This window comes from Pygoscelis adeliae, unplaced genomic scaffold (assembly GCF_000699105.1).
Source record: "Pygoscelis adeliae isolate BGI_AS28 unplaced genomic scaffold, ASM69910v1 Scaffold38, whole genome shotgun sequence".
In the NCBI taxonomy this organism is placed as follows: Eukaryota; Metazoa; Chordata; class Aves; order Sphenisciformes; family Spheniscidae; genus Pygoscelis; species Pygoscelis adeliae.
In genome coordinates this window covers 20373138-20395008 of record NW_008825614.1, presented here as the reverse complement: position 1 = coordinate 20395008, position 21871 = coordinate 20373138, and the positions used below count along the sequence as shown (strand labels likewise).

The 21871-nt window shown below is 37.8% G+C and overlaps 1 protein-coding gene across 1 annotated transcript in view; it reads left to right on the top strand.

Annotated features, from left to right (window-relative positions):
* LAMA1 (laminin, alpha 1) overlaps positions 1-21871 on the top strand; it is an 84008-nt gene that overhangs the window by 24672 nt on the left and 37465 nt on the right. Inside the window, 20 exon segments of the mRNA XM_009333073.1 lie at positions 200-340; positions 1327-1500; positions 2669-2770; positions 3525-3736; positions 4609-4720; positions 5622-5732; positions 6518-6645; positions 7262-7348; positions 7598-7809; positions 8319-8425; positions 9423-9603; positions 10900-11036; positions 13706-13942; positions 16407-16550; positions 16939-17118; positions 17755-17940; positions 18799-18926; positions 19491-19611; positions 19749-19886; positions 21598-21719. Of these exon segments, the coding sequence (XP_009331348.1) occupies positions 200-340; positions 1327-1500; positions 2669-2770; positions 3525-3736; positions 4609-4720; positions 5622-5732; positions 6518-6645; positions 7262-7348; positions 7598-7809; positions 8319-8425; positions 9423-9603; positions 10900-11036; positions 13706-13942; positions 16407-16550; positions 16939-17118; positions 17755-17940; positions 18799-18926; positions 19491-19611; positions 19749-19886; positions 21598-21719 (2960 nt within the window).

The window sequence follows — 21871 nt, the reverse complement described above, 5'->3', positions numbered from 1 at the left end:
TTGATGAAATGGCAAATTCTGATGAATTTTTCCAATCAGTTTTAGTTTTAAGCTGAGTCTTATTCAATAATCCTGCTGTGCTGAAATCTGTTTTCTTTTATAACCTTCTGAATGCTGTTATGCCTAAATCTTGTCTAATCCACTGTATTTGTTACCATAATAATGCTGATGCAAAACAAATGTTATATGTCATTGACAGGAATATGTAGAAGGTGAAAACTGTGATCTCTGTAAACCAGGATTCTACAATTTGCAAGAAAGAAATCCTCAGGGCTGCACAGAGTGTTTCTGCTTTGGGGTTTCTGATGTCTGTGACAGCCTAACATGGCCCATCAGTCAGGTATTTCTGTGTTATGTCCATGACCTAATATACTTTCCTCAGGCAGCTGCAATACTGTATTTCTCTTTGACATGTGCCCAAGTTAACTGCAAATTCTGGCATGTGTCTCCTTACAGGGGAATACATTTTCAGTGTTATTCTGCAGCTCTGAGGTAGTCAGCGTGTCATCCCAGTGCGGCCTTTGGCCCCACTGGCTTGCAGTAATACCAGAAGCATTGGGTAGTGGTGGCTGTAATAATGCACTGGAAAAATGCGTTTTTTTCTGACCTTGTGCTGTTAAAGTTTCTTTCCATACTGAAGAGATGAACCCAAACCTGTTTCCTTGCTCTCATACCTATTGAGCAAGGCTAAATTCACCTCTGGCAATACTTCCAATACTCTTTCTTAGAAAACAGAGTGATTATAAATATCACTGTCTTCTGAATAGACATTTCTTGAGTTAAGGGGCTTTGGGGATACGATTTTTCCACCAAATTCCTTCCATATCTTTGCAGAGCTAGTCACACTTTAGTCCCCTGTTTTGTGTGCCAACAAAAAGAGAGGAAAGCACATTAAATTGACTGAAATTCTACGATGCTTGTATAAAACTCTCGGTGAGAAGAACAAAGTTCTCTCATCTTGCTCCATCTTCTGGGACTCTGGATTTAACTTTCCTTGAGCTCATCCCTATCTATAAATGGGGATGATAAACCTCAAAGCCCCTGAAGTTCTGTAATTCTATCTCAGGGAATTACATAGGTATAATGCTAATTTTATTGGGAGCATGAAAATCACACTCATTATATTTTTGTTCCTGCCTAATAGAGAGGTAGAGACAATCCTAGTCTGAAGTGTCATATTTGCGTGTATTGGATGTCAGACTGGGTTAACAAAAGTGTTACAGATCCATCAGTTTGAGTGAATATGTGGGGAGGGGTTAAGTTTAGTGACTGCTTTCTCAGTGACACAAAGCCTGACTCCATTAATATTGCTATTCTTTCTTGCAGATATCAGACATGACTGGATGGCTTGTTACTGATCTGTCTAATGCAAAGAGAGTGCAACCTCAGCGAAGCCAATTTGATGGCCCCCGTCAAATAAGTATTAACAACACTGAAGCTGTGAAAGTACTGAAACATACTTACTACTGGTCAGCACCTCAGCCATATCTAGGAAATAAAGTAAGTTCTCAGCTAGAGTCAAAACTCCTTCATAGTTTCTCTATTTTAATTATACCATGTTGCTCTAAATATATAGTTTCTGTAATTAAAAATTACACATAAACTCCAATATTACCAGATTTCTCAATCTATCTCCGCTTTTCAAATCATAGTGTTCCTGGCCAGACATTACCAGTACCGTCTTCTTGCTCTTTGCACTCATTCATTTCCTCACTTCCTTCTCTGCCTATCTTTGACACAATATAATCTCTCTTCTTTTCTCTTGGCTGTTACTAACTTATATACTCACATTCCCCATACTCTTGGCTCCTATCCCAAAGCTTACACCCTTCACATCTTGTCCAATACAGTAGATAGGACCATTAAATTCCTCTTGGCCATCTCCCATTTTGCATTTATTAGTTTCCAACCAACTAGTCTTTAACTTTTGCCCTGGTTACTACCTAAAGCTCTGGGTCTCCCGTTTTTTGCAACAGAATCACAGAATAGTTGAGGTTGGAAGGTACCTCTGGAGGTCATCTTGCCCAACCTCCCTGCTTAAGCAGGGCCACCTAGAGCCGGTTGCCCAGTATCATGTCCAGAGAGCTTCTTCTGAATATCTCCAAGGAGGGAGACTCCACAACCTCCCTGGGCAACCTGTGCCAGTGCTCGGTCATCCTCACAATAAAGAAGTGTTTCCTCATGTTCAGAGGGAACCTCCTGCATTTCAGTGTCCATTGCCTCTGGTCCTGGCACTGGGCCAAATTCTGATCTCTTACTCATTTAATATAGGTCTAACTGTTGGTACTACTCTTTAACTTACTTTGAAGTAGTCAGCAGCAGTTGTGGGGCTAGGGAGCCTGAAAGGTGGAATATGGAATGTGATTAACTCCAACATGCTGTGCTCCTTGGCTGGGACGGTAGTGTAAACCTCTGCTGTTTGTTGAAAGCCCTGTGGGTGTTTCACTGAATGAGAGCACTTATCTGAATCACCTGTAGAGCCTTCAGCTAGCTTTCCCACCTGCACAGCAACAAGCCAGCATGCACATGGCATGTTAAATTTTCCCTGGAAAGTGGTATTTGTAAGCCCATGTACTCCTATAATTTGGACATTGCACTGTCCCATGTCACTTCTTTGTGTTGGTTGGAGGTTATCATGTTGTTAAGACTTTGCTTTTTGTTATTTCAGCTCACAGCTTTTGGTGGAGTCTTGAAGTATACGGTATCTTATGACATTCCAATGGAGAGCGTGGACAGTGATATAGTATCTAGTGTGGATGTCATCATTCAGGTGGATTTTTTTTCAGCTTGTTACTATTCAGATGTTATTAGGAATCTATGAAGGGGTTAAAAAAAGGAAAATAAAGTAATATTTCTATAGTAGTAGTTTTGTTAATTTTAAGTCCCTTCTTAAAAGTCACTACCAAGATTTTGTTACTACTCATTTCTCCGATTTTCTGATCCATTTCTTTGAAATTGTAGATATACATTACTAGCTTTAAATGAGAAATACTTAAGTTTTAAGCTTTGTGGAAACAGGTGAGGTGTTCATTACCAAATGTACAAAGCTCTGTTTACAAAAGAAACTACAATAAGCTGGAAGGACTTACATTTATGAAATAGATGAGTGTTCTTGCTGGATGCTTACTTTTCTAGATTTATGTTGCAGTTAAAATGTAAGGCTCTATATTGAATCCAGGCACCTCCAAGAAAGCGTTATTTTGTGAAACTCACTTAGCAATATAACAAAGGAGAAAAGAGATTCTGTTTTGTAGAGGAGTTTGATTTTTGAAATTTAATTTAATTCTTTTTCCAAAAGAAAATCAAATATTTCTGAAGTCTCTGAACCAAAAGAGAATGGGATTGTAGTCTTCCTGAAGCCACGGAAAATGCAGACCTTTTACTTACCTTTATTCCAGTGCAAGAAATCTAGTTTGATTGCCCCTTTTCTGTGTTATCTGGATGTATATCTGACACTAAATATAATTGCTAAATAAAATTTGCATGCAAATATGGAAGATGTTTTCTCTGTCTTTCAATTTCAGGGTAATGGGCAGATTTTGAGTACAAGAGCAGCGGGCCTGTCATTACAGCCGTATGAGGAGTACTCCAATGCAGTGAGATTTGTATCAGAGAATTTCATAGACTTTAATACAAAAAAAGCTATAGACCGGGAAAGGTTGATGAGTGTTCTGGTAAATGTGACCCATCTTCTGATCAGGGCCAACTACAACATTGCCAAAAAAGCCGTGTACAGGTGAGGGAGAGAAAATATTCAAGTTAATCTATATCCTTCTATTATTTTTGTGCATATGAAACACTATTCATAGTGGTAGTATTCCTAAAGCTTTACATTAATAATTTCTAGAAAAAACTTTTTTTATTGAATTTTCTCAAGACTGGTCTTGTCCCCCAGATACATTCATGTGGAATGTGTGAAAAAGGGCATTTGGTTATTTTAAAGATATCTGATAGCAGAAACATTGTTTTCTGCTTTAAAGAAATACTGCATAAAAGCCTTATTACAATGGCAGCTTTGTTAGAGGGAGATACTCCGAAACTCTCAACAGTATGCTTATTTTGGTATGTGGCAAGTTAATCCATCACTGACTGTTGAAAACCTTGTAAAGACGTTGGCTGTAATTTCTTCTAATGTCTGTTTGTAGATGTTACTGACGCTCATCTCTAAGGGAGTGCTTAATAGGAAAATTGGGCTCGAATGGATTAACTGGTCATTCCATTCTGATTCAAGTCAGCATTAGCAGTATCTGCATCAGTCCTTACAGATCTCTGTTTTACCCGTTCTCCAAGATATACAGGAATAAAGTATACCGATATACCTCTAATACCATGACAGCGGGGGAAGGTTTTGTTTAAACCTCTCCACAGGAGAAGAGACAATGGAGTAACAATAATGATAACAGGAGGAGGGCACATCTACTCCCAGAATTGCAAATTAGTGATAAGACTATGATCATAGTCTTTTTACAGCAGAGATTTGTGCCTGTTCCTCAGCTGTTACTGCCAGGGAGCAGCACTCAGCAGTGTTAGTCCCCTAGAAGCAAACTACCCTGTTCAAAATCAAGTTTGGGGAAAAAAATGATGTGATGTTTTCATGCTTGATCCTAGGCTGGATTCTGTGACCCTGGATACTGCAAGTGCAAATGTTATAGATCTTTCTTCAGCACCAGATGTGGAATTCTGTGAATGTCCTCAAGGTTACACAGGAATATCCTGTGAGGTAACCTCTTACAGTGTTTTATGTATACAAAATTATCTCCTATCTGAAAGGATCTAGGTTTTAAAGCCAGGCTGCCTTTAATTATACTGCCATAAAAGTATATGTTCTGTGGTGAAATGCTGTCTACTATACTGTACACAATGCTGTAGATATTTTCTTCCAGATACACTAAATGGGATTTTAAACTTATTTCTTGAATTCTATTTGGTGGCACTAAAAGATGATGATATACTTTAGAACACCAGTGTTGCAGAGGGAGCAGCTGTAAAAGCTCTGTGAAGCTGTTTTGAGCTTACCTTACTCATTAATAGCACTTTTCCTGGTTCTGAATCATATATGGTTTATTTCTGTTTTACGTCATTAGGTTTATGGAGGCAATAAGGAATCTTAGCAGGGAGGAATGCTAGCCTTTGGAAGATCCCACAAGGGTCAAATGTGTTGTGCAAGGTGGTGTCTTATATATCTGTGAATAGAAGATTAGGGAGGCAGAGCACCATATACAGAATAGCAGGAATTATTCTGACAAATAATTTCAGGATGAAGCCTTGTGCCATAGCATCATTAATGATTCTGCAGAGGAGGTAGAACATCTGTTTTTTATTGTCCCGTAATAAAGAACTTCACATATTCAACTGCACAAAACAACTTATGCGCCTCCAGGGCACAAAGTGCTGAATCAAAGTTTTCTGGAGTTAATTCTTATCCCCTTTATCCAGTACAAGTGAAAAACAACCACCAGAAGAGAGCTGCAGTGACATCAATAGAGTTGAAAGAGCATTCAGTTACCACAATGTGAATGAATCAGATGGTGGGTGGTCAGAAGTGGGCTCTTTGAAAATGTTTTGATGTGTATTTTTAACACACATAATGCTACTGTTTTTTTCCCCTCGTTTCTTTTCAGTCCTGTCTCCCTGGGTACTACCGTGTGGATGGAATACTCTTTGGAGGTATTTGTCAACCCTGCAAATGCAATGGGCATGCAACTGAGTGTGATATTCATGGTGTTTGCTTTGTAAGTCATCCTTCAAAGTGTTTGTGTTTTAAGCATCTATTTAGGAATTAGGAGAGCATTTTGGCTGTGGGAGACAAGTTTACACTGTACATAAATTTCAAGCTATGGGTACCAAGTGTTCATTTTTCTTGCTTTTCATTGTTTACTTCAAAATATGTTCAGGGGGCTCCATTAAAGTGATCTACAATAAAGGGTTTGTTTCAGTTTATCATTTCAAGTGGGGAATAATAAGAACTAAAATAAAAGTGTCACCATATACTGGCTGATAAAAATCTTAACTTTGCTTGCTGCAGGTGACAATAAAACTTTTCCTGAAAGGATCAAAATTTAGCAGTGTTTTGGGTGAATATCTGTTTTTGGATATATGTGCATCTGCCACGGCTGACATCAGTGGAAATTACACATTACCTTCTGAAGAGAAAATTTAGCTCTCAGAGCTTTTCTGAAATTTAAAGGTCACAGAAATAAAATGTCTAAACACCAGTAAGAAATAGATAAGAAGTTTGTCACTGCAAACGTGTGCAATATGCAAAATATGTTTAAGTTTGTGTATAAGTAATGTGGCTGGTTTCATGGTATAACATATATTCTAAAATGTAGGAAAGAAACAATTAGGATTTGTTGTTACAACTCGGAAAAACCCCCACTGATTTTCAAAGTTCTACTCTGTTCTTCATGGCTGTCTCCTTGACTGTTATACTGCATGCAGACTCCTGCAGGGATCCCTCAGGGACTGAAAAACCATCAAGAGTAAATGTGAAAAGATTTTTTTCCATGTCTCACAGGCTTGTCAACACAACACAACAGGACCTTTCTGTGATCAGTGCTTGCCTGGCTTCTATGGAAGTCCATCCCAAGGAACTTCTGAGGGCTGCCAGCCCTGTGCATGTCCTCTGAGTTCTGCTACAAACAGGTAAGCTGCTTATGTGAGATTTTCTTTTGCATCTTCAGCAAAATCAGAAAGTGAGATAAAGAAAAAATGTCGTGAAATCTGAAGGAGAGAGAGAAGGACTTTTTTTCTCTCTCTTCATTTGAGCTTATCTCATAGAAACATTGTTTTTCCAGGTAGACAAACGTATAGACTAAGCTAAGACAGGCTGAATGAACTGGCGCAATTTGTATGTGAAGGTTGAAAGTAATACTTCAACCTATCCTTGAACTTGGCAGCAAAATCACTGTTATCTTTCATGTTGTTTCAGAAAACAACAGAAGGACAGAAGTGTTGCATGTGAAAAAGGCTCTCAGTACAGAAATTGGACAGATTTGGTAGAAAAAGGGCCAGGTTTTTAGGAAGTTTTAAAATCTTCCTTTCCTTTAAAAGAAAAAAACCTCAAGAAGAGTTTTTGAAAATGATAGCTTTATTTTGACATATTGTAATGTTTAAAGCATTGATGTTAATCTAGAAAGAATTGCAATTACATGGTTATATAGATGGATATGTGCATGGACTTGAAGGGTGGATACTGAATGTTTGTAGAATTCTTGTGATTCTGTGTATTGATACTGACTGCCATAAATATTGTTGATAGTTTCAGTCCTACTTGCCAGCTGAGTGAAGGAGGTGGAATTGTCTGTGACAAATGTCTTCCAGGCTATACTGGTTCTCAGTGTGAAAGGTATGTACAGTAGCTTTGGGTAAAATATCTATATTGTTGCCATCACTAACTGTTCATCATCCTACCTGCCTTGAATTGTTCATACCACATGTACAGAACATTCCTAATAAAATCTTCCTTCCCATTTTGTCTTTGCTTGTAATACAGAGACACTTTAGACAAAAATTTAATAGGAAATACTCCCTTGGGTGGGGAAAGTGTTTGACATGACTGCATTCCAGCTGATAAAGTTTTTAATCCCTGGTGCAGGTGTGCTAATGGTTACTATGGAAATCCATTCATGCCTGGACAATCGTGTGCTCCTTGTGAATGCAATGGCAATGTAAACCCTCAAGAAGATGGCCACTGTGATACCTTCACAGGACAATGCCTGAAATGTCTGGGGAACACAGCAGGTCACCACTGTGAAAAGTGTACTGATGGGTATTATGGGGATGCAGTGACTGAGAAAAGCTGTCGTGGTAAGCTATTATTATTGCTCTCAAAATTTAAAGAACACAAAAATATCGTGTACATGTAGCAGAATGGATGGGGAGATATGCACCTTTGCTGATGAAAGAGTTAACCTTCAAGTTGTGAGTTGGCAAGTGCAGGTTGAAAACTATGGGGTTGGGTTAGCCTGAGGAAGGAAGGTAGTATGCTAGGGTCTGACACTTCATATTCCTGGAACTTACTGGTTTGTTAACAGTGTCCCTCCAGTGAGCTGCTGTAGACATTTCCTACTTCTGAACGTTACATACAGGGCTGGAAGAAACAAACTTCTCAAATGTATCTATTCACAGAAGTGATTTTTTTATCTTTTAGCCCAAATGTGTAGTACAGGTATTACTGTAGTGTATTAACATCTATGGGATATAAACAGGTGAAAAACACATTATATACCAAATTGGGAATTCTCTATAATAATGAATGCATATAGATAGACATTAATAAATTTTTTTTATTTGGTTTCTTTTTGTCTAAACATAAGCCTGTGCGTGCCATGTGAATGGTTCCCTTTCAAGTACTTGCCATCATGAGACAGGCTTCTGTCAGTGCAAATCAAACGTGATCGGAGAAAGATGTGATAAGTGCTTGGTAAGCAAATATTTACCTGTTCCTAATATCTACATTTTCTTGTATCTTGGTCTTCCTGTTTATCTTATAGATACTGATTAGAGCAGATACAGAGAATAGCAGCAGATATATTCAGGGGAGAGGGGACCTGTTGCTGGAGTGGAGAGCGAAGGTTTGTCTGCCCAGGCTTCTGTGGTTGCAAGTTGCTCTGCCTGTGCTCTTTGCAGATGTGAAGCTATATAGTTGACTCAGCACCATTCTGAATAGGGCTGTTCAGGCTAGCGTTGCTCTCACTGCCAGTCTGCAGTCATGTTGGCTTACCAAAAAACCAAACTGAACACTGCTGACAGACCTGAAGGGATCTTAGCGCTGTGCTTCTGCAAAATGAAGTCTGAGTGGGAATATCTGAAGAATGTGGTTGGTGATAATAAATACATCATGGCTGAACGCCAAAAAGGGATTCAGCTAAAAGACAGGCCTGTTAGAAGAACAAGTAGATATTCACTAGTGATACAAAACCGCAGTTTCCAGCCTTTGCTAAGTGTAGAACTGCCTCAGAGACCAGAGCGGGTAATCTGTGCCCAGTTACTGCCCTTGTGCCAGCCCAGCTGAATGCCTTTCAATCCACATGTATCATAGGTCACTGACCTGCTCTGTTCTGGTCTTTCATTCATATTCACAGAAATTTGTGCCTGATCAGCACAGCCCACCCTCACCTCATGGAAGTCTTTAAATTAAAATAACCTCAGACTTTAAAACACAAAGTCTCACTGATGAGTTAGAGAACATGAGAGCGTTTCAGTGTTCACTCTTTCACCCAAATGCATACTTGCATATAGCTGGCAACAGTGAAGAGATAAGGCCAGGGAGTCCTCCCGTAGCGGTCACACAGTGCTGACCAATATTCATGCAGGTCAGACAGCAGGGAAAGTAAACAAGAGAAAATAAGAGTGTACATCATATTGTTTTCAAAAATTTATGAAATATAGCTCCAATGTATTTACTTTGTGTCCAACAGAATGGTTATTATGGCCTGCTTACTGGGCTTGGCTGCATTCCCTGCAACTGCAGTCAATTTGGCTCAGTCTCCGAGGACTGCAATCATCAGGGGCAGTGTCACTGTGTACCAGGAGTGGCTGGAGAAAAGTGTGATCGTTGTGCTCATGGCTTTCATGCGTTCCAGGATGGTGGCTGCACACGTAAGCTCTAATCCATGATCCTTTCAGGGTTTGTCTGGAATTTCTTTCAGCAATATATTTTATCTTAAACTCTGGCAAAGGTCAGTTGTTTTGATGACTCTGTGGAAAAATCTGTAGAATGGTCTCCTAATACTTTGATTAAGCTGGGGAACAAAACGTTTCTTTGATAGCTTGTTGTGTGGTTCCTTGTAAAAGGTGGTGACTATGAAATAACAACTCATAAAGGTTGCATGAGAGAAATATTGCATCCTCAATAGCTCCTTTGTCTCTTTTTACAAAGGTCTTCAATCTTTCAGAGAGAATAGAAACTTCTTTTTTTCTGCAATCACAAAAGTTGAGCGACTACTCTTACAGATTTTTACCTTGTTTTTTCACTTAATTCTTAAAAATACATTTTTAAGAATTGATAAGATGTCATTGACTATTTTCCCATCATCACCTGGGTGTGCACAATTTTTAGTCATGATATAGAGGAAAATGTTAATCCAAATGGAGAACACGCTATCAAAAAACCTAATCTATCATGTTAATAAGATGCCCTTTTCAACACAGTATAGCTAAAGGAATGCCTACCTTTTCTCCAACCTGACAAACATTTTTTTCATGCCTCAAATAGCATAGTAGTATGAAATCTGCAGTGAGATTATGTGATACGATTATGTTTTGGAACACGTATACTGTGTCTTTAGTAAGAATCAAAGATCCCTTAGGTACTTTTAACCATTTCAGTCTCGAAAATTTTGTAAATATTATTAAAACAATTAATAAAGCCATTTTTCTGAACTTCTGCTTTTTAGCAAGAATAGTATTGCATTTCTTAAATAGACAAGTGCTTCATGCAGCAGTTATTATAAAAAGTTATCCATCCCTATTATTCACTAAGCAATTCTTGAAAAGTACTAATTCCTGAGATGAATCCTTTCACCTGCTTAAGAACATTATCATATCTCCTGATGAGTTTTGTATCCTCTATAATAGAAATTTTTTTCCTACAAATTTGCTCTTCTCCACAATAATTTTGTTTGGCTTTGTTGATTCCCCTGTGGAAATGCAGCACTGCTTTTTAAACCACCGAACAGGCTATGTCAAGAAGCAATAATGGGCTTTCAATAAAAAAGATTAAATGTCACTGTGGTCATAATTTATTTCTCAATGATTAGGGATGGCAAGGAGTTCCTAGTGGAATGGATAAACTGTACTGCATAACTAAGAAAAGTAAGACTATCAGTGGTCTTGGAGTTTCTTTGTAGCTAAAGCAAGGATAAAGTTAATCATTCAGTCCTATTTCTCTTGCAGCCTGTGACTGTGCTCATACTCAGAACAACTGTAACGCTGATTCTGGCCAATGCATTTGTCCCCCTCACACCCGCGGACCAAAATGTGAACTCTGTGAAGAAAATCACTGGGGACTCTCTCCTAAACTTGGCTGCAAGGTATGGCATGCTGGCCGAAAAGCCATGGCTGTTAAAAGCAATTCACCTTACACTAATGTCAGTATTGGACTCTTGTTTTGAGAACCTCAATCGTTATTCTCTGTCTCAAAGTGTTAGCGCAACATGCTCACATTAAAAAAAAAATCAGGAAAAAATCAGTCTGTAAAGTGTTTATTGTGGAACCTTCTAAGAAAGCTGTTTTTGAAAATACTGATCAGCGTGCCTACTCTGGATAGGTGCATAGATCGTATTAAAACTTTGAAGTGTGTATTCTACTTTTTAATTGCTTAAATAGTAATACTGAAACAGATTTATAGCAACAGTTAGCAACAAGGAACATAGTTTCTGTGCTAATCAAGGAGTGATGATATTATGGTTTTAAGAACAATGAAATCTAGCTTATCTTGAAAGTCACGGCATGCTTTTTTACTGAATATTTAAAATTAAAATAGTGTAAGGTAGTTAATGTTTCATGAATGGAAAAATGGTAACTCCCATTAGCTCAGCTTAATATTTATGATTAAGCAGTAAACTGCCAACTCAGTGCAGATCCAAGGAGTAGCAACCATTTACGCAATTAGGTTCATGCAGTAGATTCCTGACAGATATGGCATTGGGCCAATCTTTATTTTATAAATGTTGAGATTTTAAAAAGCCTCAGAATTACATGAATGTAATGGGTAATTTCAATGGAGAAACCACAAATATAATCAACTTGACAAGGTCTGTCATTATATGCAGTAAGTACTTGACAAGTACAGGTATCGTCCAAATTGTTTTCTTTTTTCTCTCTTTAATTTTTTAGAGTAAGGATGATAAAATAGTCTGTAATATCTCTTCAGAGTTTATCATCCTAGTGATTTATAGCAACTTACTTGGCAGCCGGTCTTTAAATGGCTGCTTTGTCAGCTACTAGCTACTGTCATTCTTACCTAATGTTCTGCAAATACAATGTTGTGGTCCCTGTGCATTTCCCTTGAAGTGCTTCTTTCATAGGGTGATTCCACAGCACTTGCCAGTGATCAAGTTTAGTTAAATACGTAACTACTCACTTTTGTGAAGTTGTTCAGCATTCCTTGTGGTTACAGCATCACAGTAATTAACATTAATTACTCTTAAGGTATTTTAGTTATTTTCTTGATGCAACAAACTATACTGTGATCTGCAGGTAACGGTCCCAACAGAGGCTTCCCTGTGCTGAATAGTCAGCTGTGGCAGGTTGAGATCCAGTGCAAAGTCTACCGGCAAACCCTGGAAAGGCTCTTGCATGCTCTCTACATGGATGAAATGAGGGGGGGAGATGCTATCAGAAACCCAGCTGGTTTGTTTTTGCAACACAGACTGCATTAGTGGGATACTTCATCTGGCTCCATTTCTTGCAGTTTTCTTGGTATTCAGCATCCATTTCTGGGTGCAGTGATGGAGCAGAACTGTAGTCATGTTTTGCTTACAACCCTTTTCAAGTGTGCTGTAGCACAGTTAATTGTACCTTAGCGTCCTTATTTATCTTTATCACACATAGATGGAGATTGAAGTACATGTAAATTATTTCTGTTATTATGATTCTTAAAACAGGGTTTGACGTTCAGAGCTGTAGACCTTTAATGGTATCTGGGAGCCAAAGCTGTCAACTTGTTTGGTCATAAAGTGTATTAGACTAGGCAGTACAGTACCTAGTGCTTGCTGCTAGAGTAAAAACTGCCTAATACAAAGAGTACTAATGGTGAGCAGCAAACTTGTGAAGAATGCAAAAGGATACATAGTGGTGCTAATTTTGTGGGTCTTTGTGTAGAGTGCTTTACAAGGTAAGGCTTTTCATCTCAAGGAGAGATGATGAGGAAAGAAGACTCGGGAAAATGCTTACAGTCAGGTGATGATAGATAGAATGTACTTTTTGCCTGCACTGTTAGAAATAACCACAGAGCAAAATTGGACTTGTTAAGTAACCACAGATAGGAAATTAAGACTGAAGATTAGATCCAAGCTGTTTCAAAGAAGAATGACAAATTAAGTACATCCACTTTGCATATTTGTAATAACAGGTTCATATTACTGATTGGATAATGAAGGATGGGCTCTGCCAGGGAACAGTATTAGTATTCCTTTGGTACTGAGCTGCAGTGCATGCTGAGCTTCCCACCTTCGGATGCAATGAGATTCTTGGCTCCTCATCAAATAGTAAATGAAGCTTGAGCAAGGTGTAGACCCTATGAATGCTTCTTGAAATCTTAAAAGAATGTCAGTATTATGATTTTTCTTTCTATCATATTTATAAAATTATTGTACTTATAGATTTCTTTCATCCAACATTTGTATAACATTAATTTACTTGCTGCACTCAATACATAGTATTTTAAATAAAATCTTTTGGAATATTTTTTTTCCTGGAACAGGTTCCTTCAACTCCTTTGATTCCCAACCCAGATTTGGGAATCAACAAAGCTTCTTACTTTTTGCCATCCACTGTTCACTGGAAATGCAGTTCTTTGTTGAAATACAAACCAAACAACCCCATTTCTATGTGGAAGTTCTTTCCTTTTATTATTGTATAGTAATTGTTGACAAACATTGAGTTTTAAGGGCGCTCTAAATTTACTGTGCTGTTTCTGTTGTAACAAAATTGTTTTTAAAGATCTGCTATTTATGAACACTTCTTCTTTTCATCTAAGGCTTGCAACTGTAGCAACACTGGTTCAACTAGTCTCCAGTGTGATGTACTGACGGGTCAATGCCAGTGCAAAGTTGAATTTGGTGGACAAGACTGTTCCAGGTGTGCATTAGGCTACAGAGACTACCCGGACTGTGTTGCCTGTGACTGTGATTTGAGTGGAACCACAGTGGAGATGTGTGATGACACTGAAGGACTTTGTGGTTGTGAAGAAGAAACTGGCGTCTGTACCTGCAAGGTACTGAAGTATTCAGACCCTTTTGGGGCAGCATTGGGGGTTTCTGGACATTTATTACATAAATCATGGAAGATGTAGGGCTGAAAGGACTTCAAAAGACAATCTGCATCCCTTCTTTGAGACGTTTCTGAGTGCACCTAAATCACCCCTAAAGGATTTTCTGTGCCAGTGCTAAACGGGTCTTATTATTAGTCAGCGGGGTTAAAAACTGCGAGATGATGTTCCCCACTTTGGACAGATACAGCACAGCTTGTAGGCAGAAGAGAGAGCAATGTTACCAACATTTCTGTTCTCAGAAATTCCTATGATAATACTAGACAGTTTGTCTCTCCTACCTCCCTTTGTTTTGTTTTACATAGCCAGGTAATTCCATTTCCAGTTTGTGGTTATAAAATTATTGTGGCACGGTACTGTAGTTCTCTTTTAGACAGAATTCATGGAATTTGATGTGCATGTGTGTTAAGAAGTCAGGATCAAGACCCATTGTATGCCTAATCACAAAGAGTAATTTCTAGCTGACTAATGCTGAACCCTTGCTAGGTTTGCAAAACAGCCACTGTACATCTGATAGAAAAAATGACTGGTGTCTTTCTAGTCTTGTACAGAATTTGGCATATTTCATGACTATGGTCTCACTGCAGTCCTAAATTCAAATAGATTGCATTTGATCAATTTAGGATCCATGTGTTTATTCTGTATTAAGTGAATTTCTGTAACCGCATCATTCTTGTAGTATATTCAGAGTCATCTTTTTTGTGGATTAGTATTGTAAGGTAGAAATGAATGAGGATGCATTTGTCTTGCTTTTCCTTTTGCTCCTAAATTTCCATCTGCCTCCTTTTGAATAAGACAAAGCACTGGCCATGAGTTCTGAGACAAAATTTTTTAAAATCTTCTTAAATATATGAGAATGGTGCTCATGACTTCAGTGTCACTATATTTCTCTGTATGATGTAAATGCCTTCTGATACCAAGAACAATGCCATATGAACCGTTTTTAATGGTACAATTTTTACGTGTTTTATTTATCCCACTTGCTTTTTTCTACAGTTGCATTTTGCCTTGTAAATAGTTCCAATAATAATAGTTGATAACTCATATGCATTATTTCTTAGTTGCTATTTTAAAGTTTTTTTTTTTTCTCAATACACATAGAACATTGGAGAAGAACCAGCTGTAATAGATAGAAGTATTCTGATGCAATGAGCAATACAGAGAAAATGTTTCTACCTCAAGCCAGGGAAAACTATTCCTTCATAGAGTCTAGGAATACTTTGCTGCAAGAGTTGCGCTTCCGAGTGCAGGTCACATTAATTGATATTATCTTGAAGTTTCTGAGCAGATAATCTCTGATAAAAAGGTTGATTTTTTCTTAACTTAAAAGCATAAATTCCCTACGTGCTGTTTTGGCAATGAATGATTTCATTCTCTGTGTAGAGATAAATAGACAGCACTTCTACAGCTTCTTCCATCCTAGATGTGAAAGCATTTTAAAAAAACTAATTAAATGTTAGAAAACTCCAGTGAAAAAGCTATTATATTCTTATCCTCATTATACAAATGGAAAAAATTACATACAGAGAAGTTTTTTCTGCTCATACACGCATGGTTTTATTAGGTTGGGAACAGCACATTGGTTCAGATGATATAGCCTGCTCTTTTGAAAATCCAAATGATGATGATAGGAAGAAACCAATAAATACAAAATGGAAAATCTCAATGTTTTTTTAAATGTGGTTATGTTGCAAATTCAAATTTGTTTCCTATGCTATAACCAAAGGCAATGCTTAAGAATATCTCACGTATATTGCTGATAGTGAAGTCTGAATTGACATTCTTGTGTAAAAAAAGGAAACATTAAATACAGAGATTTAGTAATATAGATTTTTCTGAAAAGGTGGGAATCTGTTCTTGAAAGACTGAGTGATAGAAAAGAACTTACTTCAAGACAACGAATGTATGCCTTCATAGGTCTCTCTCCAATCTTCCGGTTAAAGGTGCCAGTGGGCACTGACTGTAGTTTTGGGTGTTTCTTCAAGTTGGACTTGCAGTTGAGAATTGAGTGCAAAAACAGACGCTTGGGAATAGGTCCCCTGATTTCCTATTCATACAGAGCAGTTTCTTTGGCTTTGAGAACCCATTTTCTCGGGGGGGGACGGACACGGGGGGGGCGGTGGTCATAGATTTTTCTGTCTTGAATGGAAGTGTATTGCTAGAAAGTCAAATACATGAGTTTAGCTTGAATGTTCCGTGGTGTTTTTTTTTTTTTTTTTAAAAAAAAACAACCCAGCATTGGAAAATAATGAAACAATAATGTACTGCATAATAAAATAGAACAGATATAATAGGAAGTCAATTATTATGTAGTTTAGGTAGCAACTATTTTTTCTTCCAAAAAGAACCATCTTTCATTCAGCTAGCAAAGTAACATGAGTGTGCTGTTATGTTTTTTTATTTCCTCCAGGAAAATGTATTTGGTCTACAATGCAGCGAGTGTAAACCTGGAACTTTTGCTTTGTCTGCTAACAATGCACTAGGTTGTACTCCATGCTTCTGTTTTGGGATGTCCACATTTTGTTCAGAACTAGAAGATCATGTGAGAATTCCTGTAAGTAAAGTGACACAGAAATACAGACACAGTTTGGTGTTATCCTCATGTTAGGTACCCCACTGGTGTGCCTAATGTTGCATACATTTCATGAATCAGGCTGAATGTAATTAGCTAGCTTATGGAGGCAGTGGCATATGGCAGAACAAAAAAGAAAGCAAATGGTAAGTGGTCATTGTCTTATTTCTGAAACCTTGTGCTTCACCCTTCACTTTAAAAAAAAAAAAACAAAACTAAATATCAAACATGTTTCCCAATTGTTTGGTTTGGGCATTTATTACTCTAAGATGGGCTACTGACTACCTCAAAGCAGCTAAAACTGTTAACAGTATATTGCACTGACATAGAATATTTTTGTTGAATGAATCTTTTGCTCTTTGTGTTGCAGATAACCTTAACTCCAGATCAGTCCATTCTGCATGTAGTAGCTCAAAGTAACCTGACTGGAACAGTGGAAGGAGTATTTTCACAATTTCCTGATGTTTTACTGGATGCTGCCATAGTCAGAAAATACTTAAATACAGAAACATTTTACTGGAGGTTACCAGAGCAGTTTCAGGGAGACCAGGTGAGATCATTAAATAATTAGAATGCTTTGTAGATAATTTCTTTACAGTCTAATAGTCACTCCTTTATTGTATAATAGTCACTTTATCTTGATAACATTTTTCTGCATTAGTTCTATTCTTGTAGGTTACTACAAATTACACAATATTACAAATATTCAGTGACAGAACTTATTTATAGCAAGCACAATATGTTTACATTACTCTTTCCTAGTGACATTTTTCTTGACCCTGTAAATTGGTGACACCCATATTAATTGCCATGTTACTCTTCAGAGATCGTATGGGGGGGAAAGAGGGCAAGAGTGTTATATTCAATTTTACTTTAGAAACTTGAAAGAGTTTTCAACCTTGACGCTAGATTCAGTATATAGATCATGGAATCTCTATGGCTTAGGAATTAAATGAAAATTGAATGCACACCTTGAAAGGGCCTAAAAGAAGAAACTGAGACTGCTTTTTAGAAATATGAATTTAACCTTGGTGCAAAAATTGCTGAATTTAAGTCAATTTTCATGTTTTATTGCCAATTCTTCAAAGAACTGACAGTTTTCAAGTCTTCCAATGATGTTAAAATATTTTCAGCTAGTAGCTCTAACCTTGGAATAAATAAAAGTAATAATTTTTTATCCAAACAGCTCATCGCCTATGGAGGGAAGCTGAGATATACTGTTGCTTTTTATGCTTTGGATGGCTTTGGAACCTCAAATTTTGAGCCACAGATTCTAATGAAAGGAGGTCACACCAGCAAGTTGGTCATCTATGTAGACATCCCTTCTCCAGAAAACGGAGTAAGAACTGACAAGGAAGTAGAAATGAAGGAGGTAAGCCAAAACATTGGTGTGGAAATATTTCTTTTCTTCTATGAGCTTTTACAGAAAAGCTCTATATATTTAATAAAATACTTTGAAAAATGCATGTCTGATTTCAAATACGCTGAGTAAATAGAGTGCTTAGATTAAAATGTATCTATTTTAGGGGAAAATGGCTGGGAATATTGTGCTATAGCAGCAAATAACATTTTGACATTGTTTCCTCTTTTGGAAGTGCTGAAGGTGTTGCTGTGGCAAGCTTTTCAAACATAGACTCAGATTTCAGTGATAAATGACAGGCAACCAGGAATTGTCACTCTCAGGCAGTCTCATACTTTTGTAGCCTGTATGTTACACTCACAGCCCAGGAGAATCATATGGGACGTGAATCTTAGCCTAGCAGGAGCAGTAAGTTGCAGTAGTGCCCACCGGACAATTTCAGAGGAGATAACGATGACCTCCTTTGGTCTCTGGGACTCTCTGCTGACTGGGGCTGAGGTGAGGTCTAGTCTCTCTTCTTGACAGGAGGCAGGACACAGTTACAGCAGCTGTTTCTAACTGCACATAAAATGAGTGCTGTGAAGTTCTCGTCTTTTGGCTGTCTGGGTTTTCCAGATCTAGCCAGGAAAAGCTGTGCCGTGCAGGCCTGGACTGCTTTCCTGTAGAAACTGGTCATGGAAGTTGAGTGCAGGGAAGGAGAGGAGAAATGGTATAGCACCATGTCTTGTTCTAACACGGAGCAAGATTTTGGATTTTCTGGGACATAGTCACTGTGACTGCATTTCTGAAAGAACACGTAAGGAGGAACAGAGCATTACCTTGAAGTGAGCTTGAACACTCATGGTTTCAATATGTGTTATGTTTCCCTAGGATTCTTGGAAGTATTTTAACTCTGTGTCTGATGAGTCTGTCTTACGTTCTGACTTCATGTCTGTGCTAAGCAATGTTGAATACATCCTGATCAAGGCAGCTTATGGCCAAGGATTACAGCAAAGCAGGTAAAGCAATCTCTGATTGCATTTAATTATTCTATTGCATTTACTGTAATTTACCCTAGAAATAGTCATTGCATCTGTCAGTCTGGAAACTAACAAGACAAGCAGAGATGCATCCAATGAAAACCCAATATCTGTACATATTCACAGCTGTGAAGAAGTGTGGTTCCACCTCCAGATTTGGGATTATTTTTGATTCATATGCCCTCAACTATCTTTTTGTTAGCTCTGTCCAAAAATCTGTGGGACAGAACAGATGTACTTTTGTCTAGTGTTTCTGAGGCAGGAATACATACTCTTGCATGGTGGGTTTGTCAAGTTTTTCAGACCAATGGGAATCAACCTGTATTACTTTGAAGTACTTCTGATTTGTTTGTTGTAGGTCCTGAAATCCCATAAATAAGTAAAGAATCTTCAGATTTTATTGAGATATTTGCATGGGGAGAAGGGGATCATGGAAGATCATGTACAGTAGCCCTGACCTTGAGGCATAAAAATGTTTGGATCTCAGTTTTGGTGCTAGGACTTCTCTAGTTGTTCATGCTCTCTTCTGCATATATCTTGTAGAATTGCCAATATCTCAATGGAAATTGCAGTGAAGTTTGAAGAAATGCATCTAGGCAGAGCTAGAGCTTATCTTGTAGAGCAATGTAGATGCCCTGCTGGTTACGCTGGATTGTCCTGTCAGGTACAGAATCCTTGAATCCTTTTTGTGTGTCTAATAGTGACATAATAAAAAAAGTTATTTAAATGGCTTTTAAAATTGTTTGTAACTGTTGATAGCAGTGATCATATATTTTTTTATTTTACTCCCCTTACAAATAGAGCTGTGCTCCAGGATACTACAGGGGAAAGCATACAGAACTTGGTGTAAAAGAGCCTCACACTCTGATAGCACCTTGTGTGCCATGTCAGTGCAATAACCACAGTGAAACCTGTGATCCTGAAACTGGAAAGTGCTTGGTATGTACAATTTATACATTTTTCTATTGGTTTCACCTGAGCATACAATGGCAGTAACCTATGGAAGGAGTTTCTGGGAGAAGTATATGGCTGTACTATTTGGATAAAATATAATTTCCCCCCCGACTCTGAAAAATGGAAAATCTGAGTAGTATTTTCCTTAGGGTCCATTCAGTAAAATTATCAAGCTTTTTGGACACTAACATCTTCAAAATCATTAATTATTTTAGTTATAATTTTACTTTAAAAATAACTCATGTATCAGTTCAGTTTATCTGTTTTTCTGTGAGACTTTTTGGGCTTCTGTCCTTGGTCTGGCCAAGGTCTACTTAGTCACACAAAAAAGGAGTAAAGGAAGCAGAAAGCCATACCACACCACAGACTAGGTCAAAGTCAAATTCTTTGTCTCAGAGGAAGAGAATCTTCTGGGCAGCTTTAAATGAGGCTTTTTTAACTCACAGAGACTAAAGTAGTATAAAGATATGCCTCAGCTAAGTTAATTTACTCACTTCTCTCATTTTAACCCAAAGGTTGCAAAGAGGGGCCACATCTGACTAACATATTGCCTCTCTCTTGTGGGCTGACAGCCCTGTGGACAGCAAATTCTCAGCTAACCAAATAAGGCACATTAAGTCTGTTCTCTGGTATGGCTCAATATTCTTTCCTAAAGTTTTTTCAGTTGCTTTGTTTTTCCAATGGTGAGTCAGTTAGTTCAAAGTCAACTTCTGCTGAATTCATTCTCGAAGTCAGTGTTTAAACTGAGTTTCCTTAGTCCTTCAGGCTTTTGTAAACCATTCTTTCGCTTTCAGGTTTGTCCTAAAGTATGTATCTCATGAGTAAGAACTATGGTTCTCATTTCTACAAGGCCAAAAAAAAAGGTCTTTCATACTAGCGAATACTAGTCATTCTTCCTCCCAACTTCTCATTGCAGGGGTGGCAAGTCACCTATGTGTTGAGATTACTACTTAGACATTTCCATCTGAGTAGTGTAGGCAAAAGAGATGGTTTTCACCTCTGACTTCTGCTCCCATACAATAGGAGGCTGCATTGCTACTGCTTACTGTTTTCAACTAACCTCTAACACACTCGCAAGAATATGAATCAAAAAAAAGGAAAAAAGAAAAAATAGGAAAAAAAGAAGGGAGAAACTGAATTTTATTCACTTAGGGGACTAGTCAGTCAATTTATGTTTATAATACCCATTTAATGTTTTAATATTAACAGCACTGGCTATTGATCAATCTTGTTGACAAATCAAATGTACTGTCTGTGAATCCTGACTGTGGATGGTCCTTGGTTTATAGCATTCAAACACGTTTGCTGAAACATTGAAGCTTGTATTTTTCATCCAGGTATCCTGTTTAATTTTTCCAGCAGTTGCTTTTTTTTTTTTAAGGATTTTTTCCTTTGTACTGTGATTTCTTGGCCTAAATTGGATTAATAGAAGCAGGAATATATAAACCTTAATGGAAATTTAGAACAGAAAGTAGGTCAGCCTGCCTGAGGGGGCATTCACATAAGAGGAAATATGCTGCCATTCTGCTTATTTTTGCATAAAAGGTTCCTCCACTCAGAGAATGCTGACCAATGGGTAGTGACATTTAGAGGTGATTGTTGGAAACTGTATACTTTTATTGATTGGGGGGAAGATAAAGTTCCTCTTGTTGTTTGTTGTTGTTTTAAACTGTCTGAATTCCTTTTTGTGTATCAGAACTGCAGAGATAACACAGTTGGTGATTACTGCAGTACTTGTGCCCCAGGCTACTATGGGAAAGTAATTGGATCTGTCAATGACTGCTCTCTTTGTGCCTGTCCCAGAGCCAACCCTGTTAGGTAATGAGAACTTATTAAATCCAATGTATATTTTAGCATTCCGAATTTCTGTATGTTCCACCTCCTACTCCCCCCAACGCTATGGCAACAGGAGTTAGTTATCATTACACGTCCTTAATTTTTAGACATTTGAAAGCTACCTATTTTAGTAA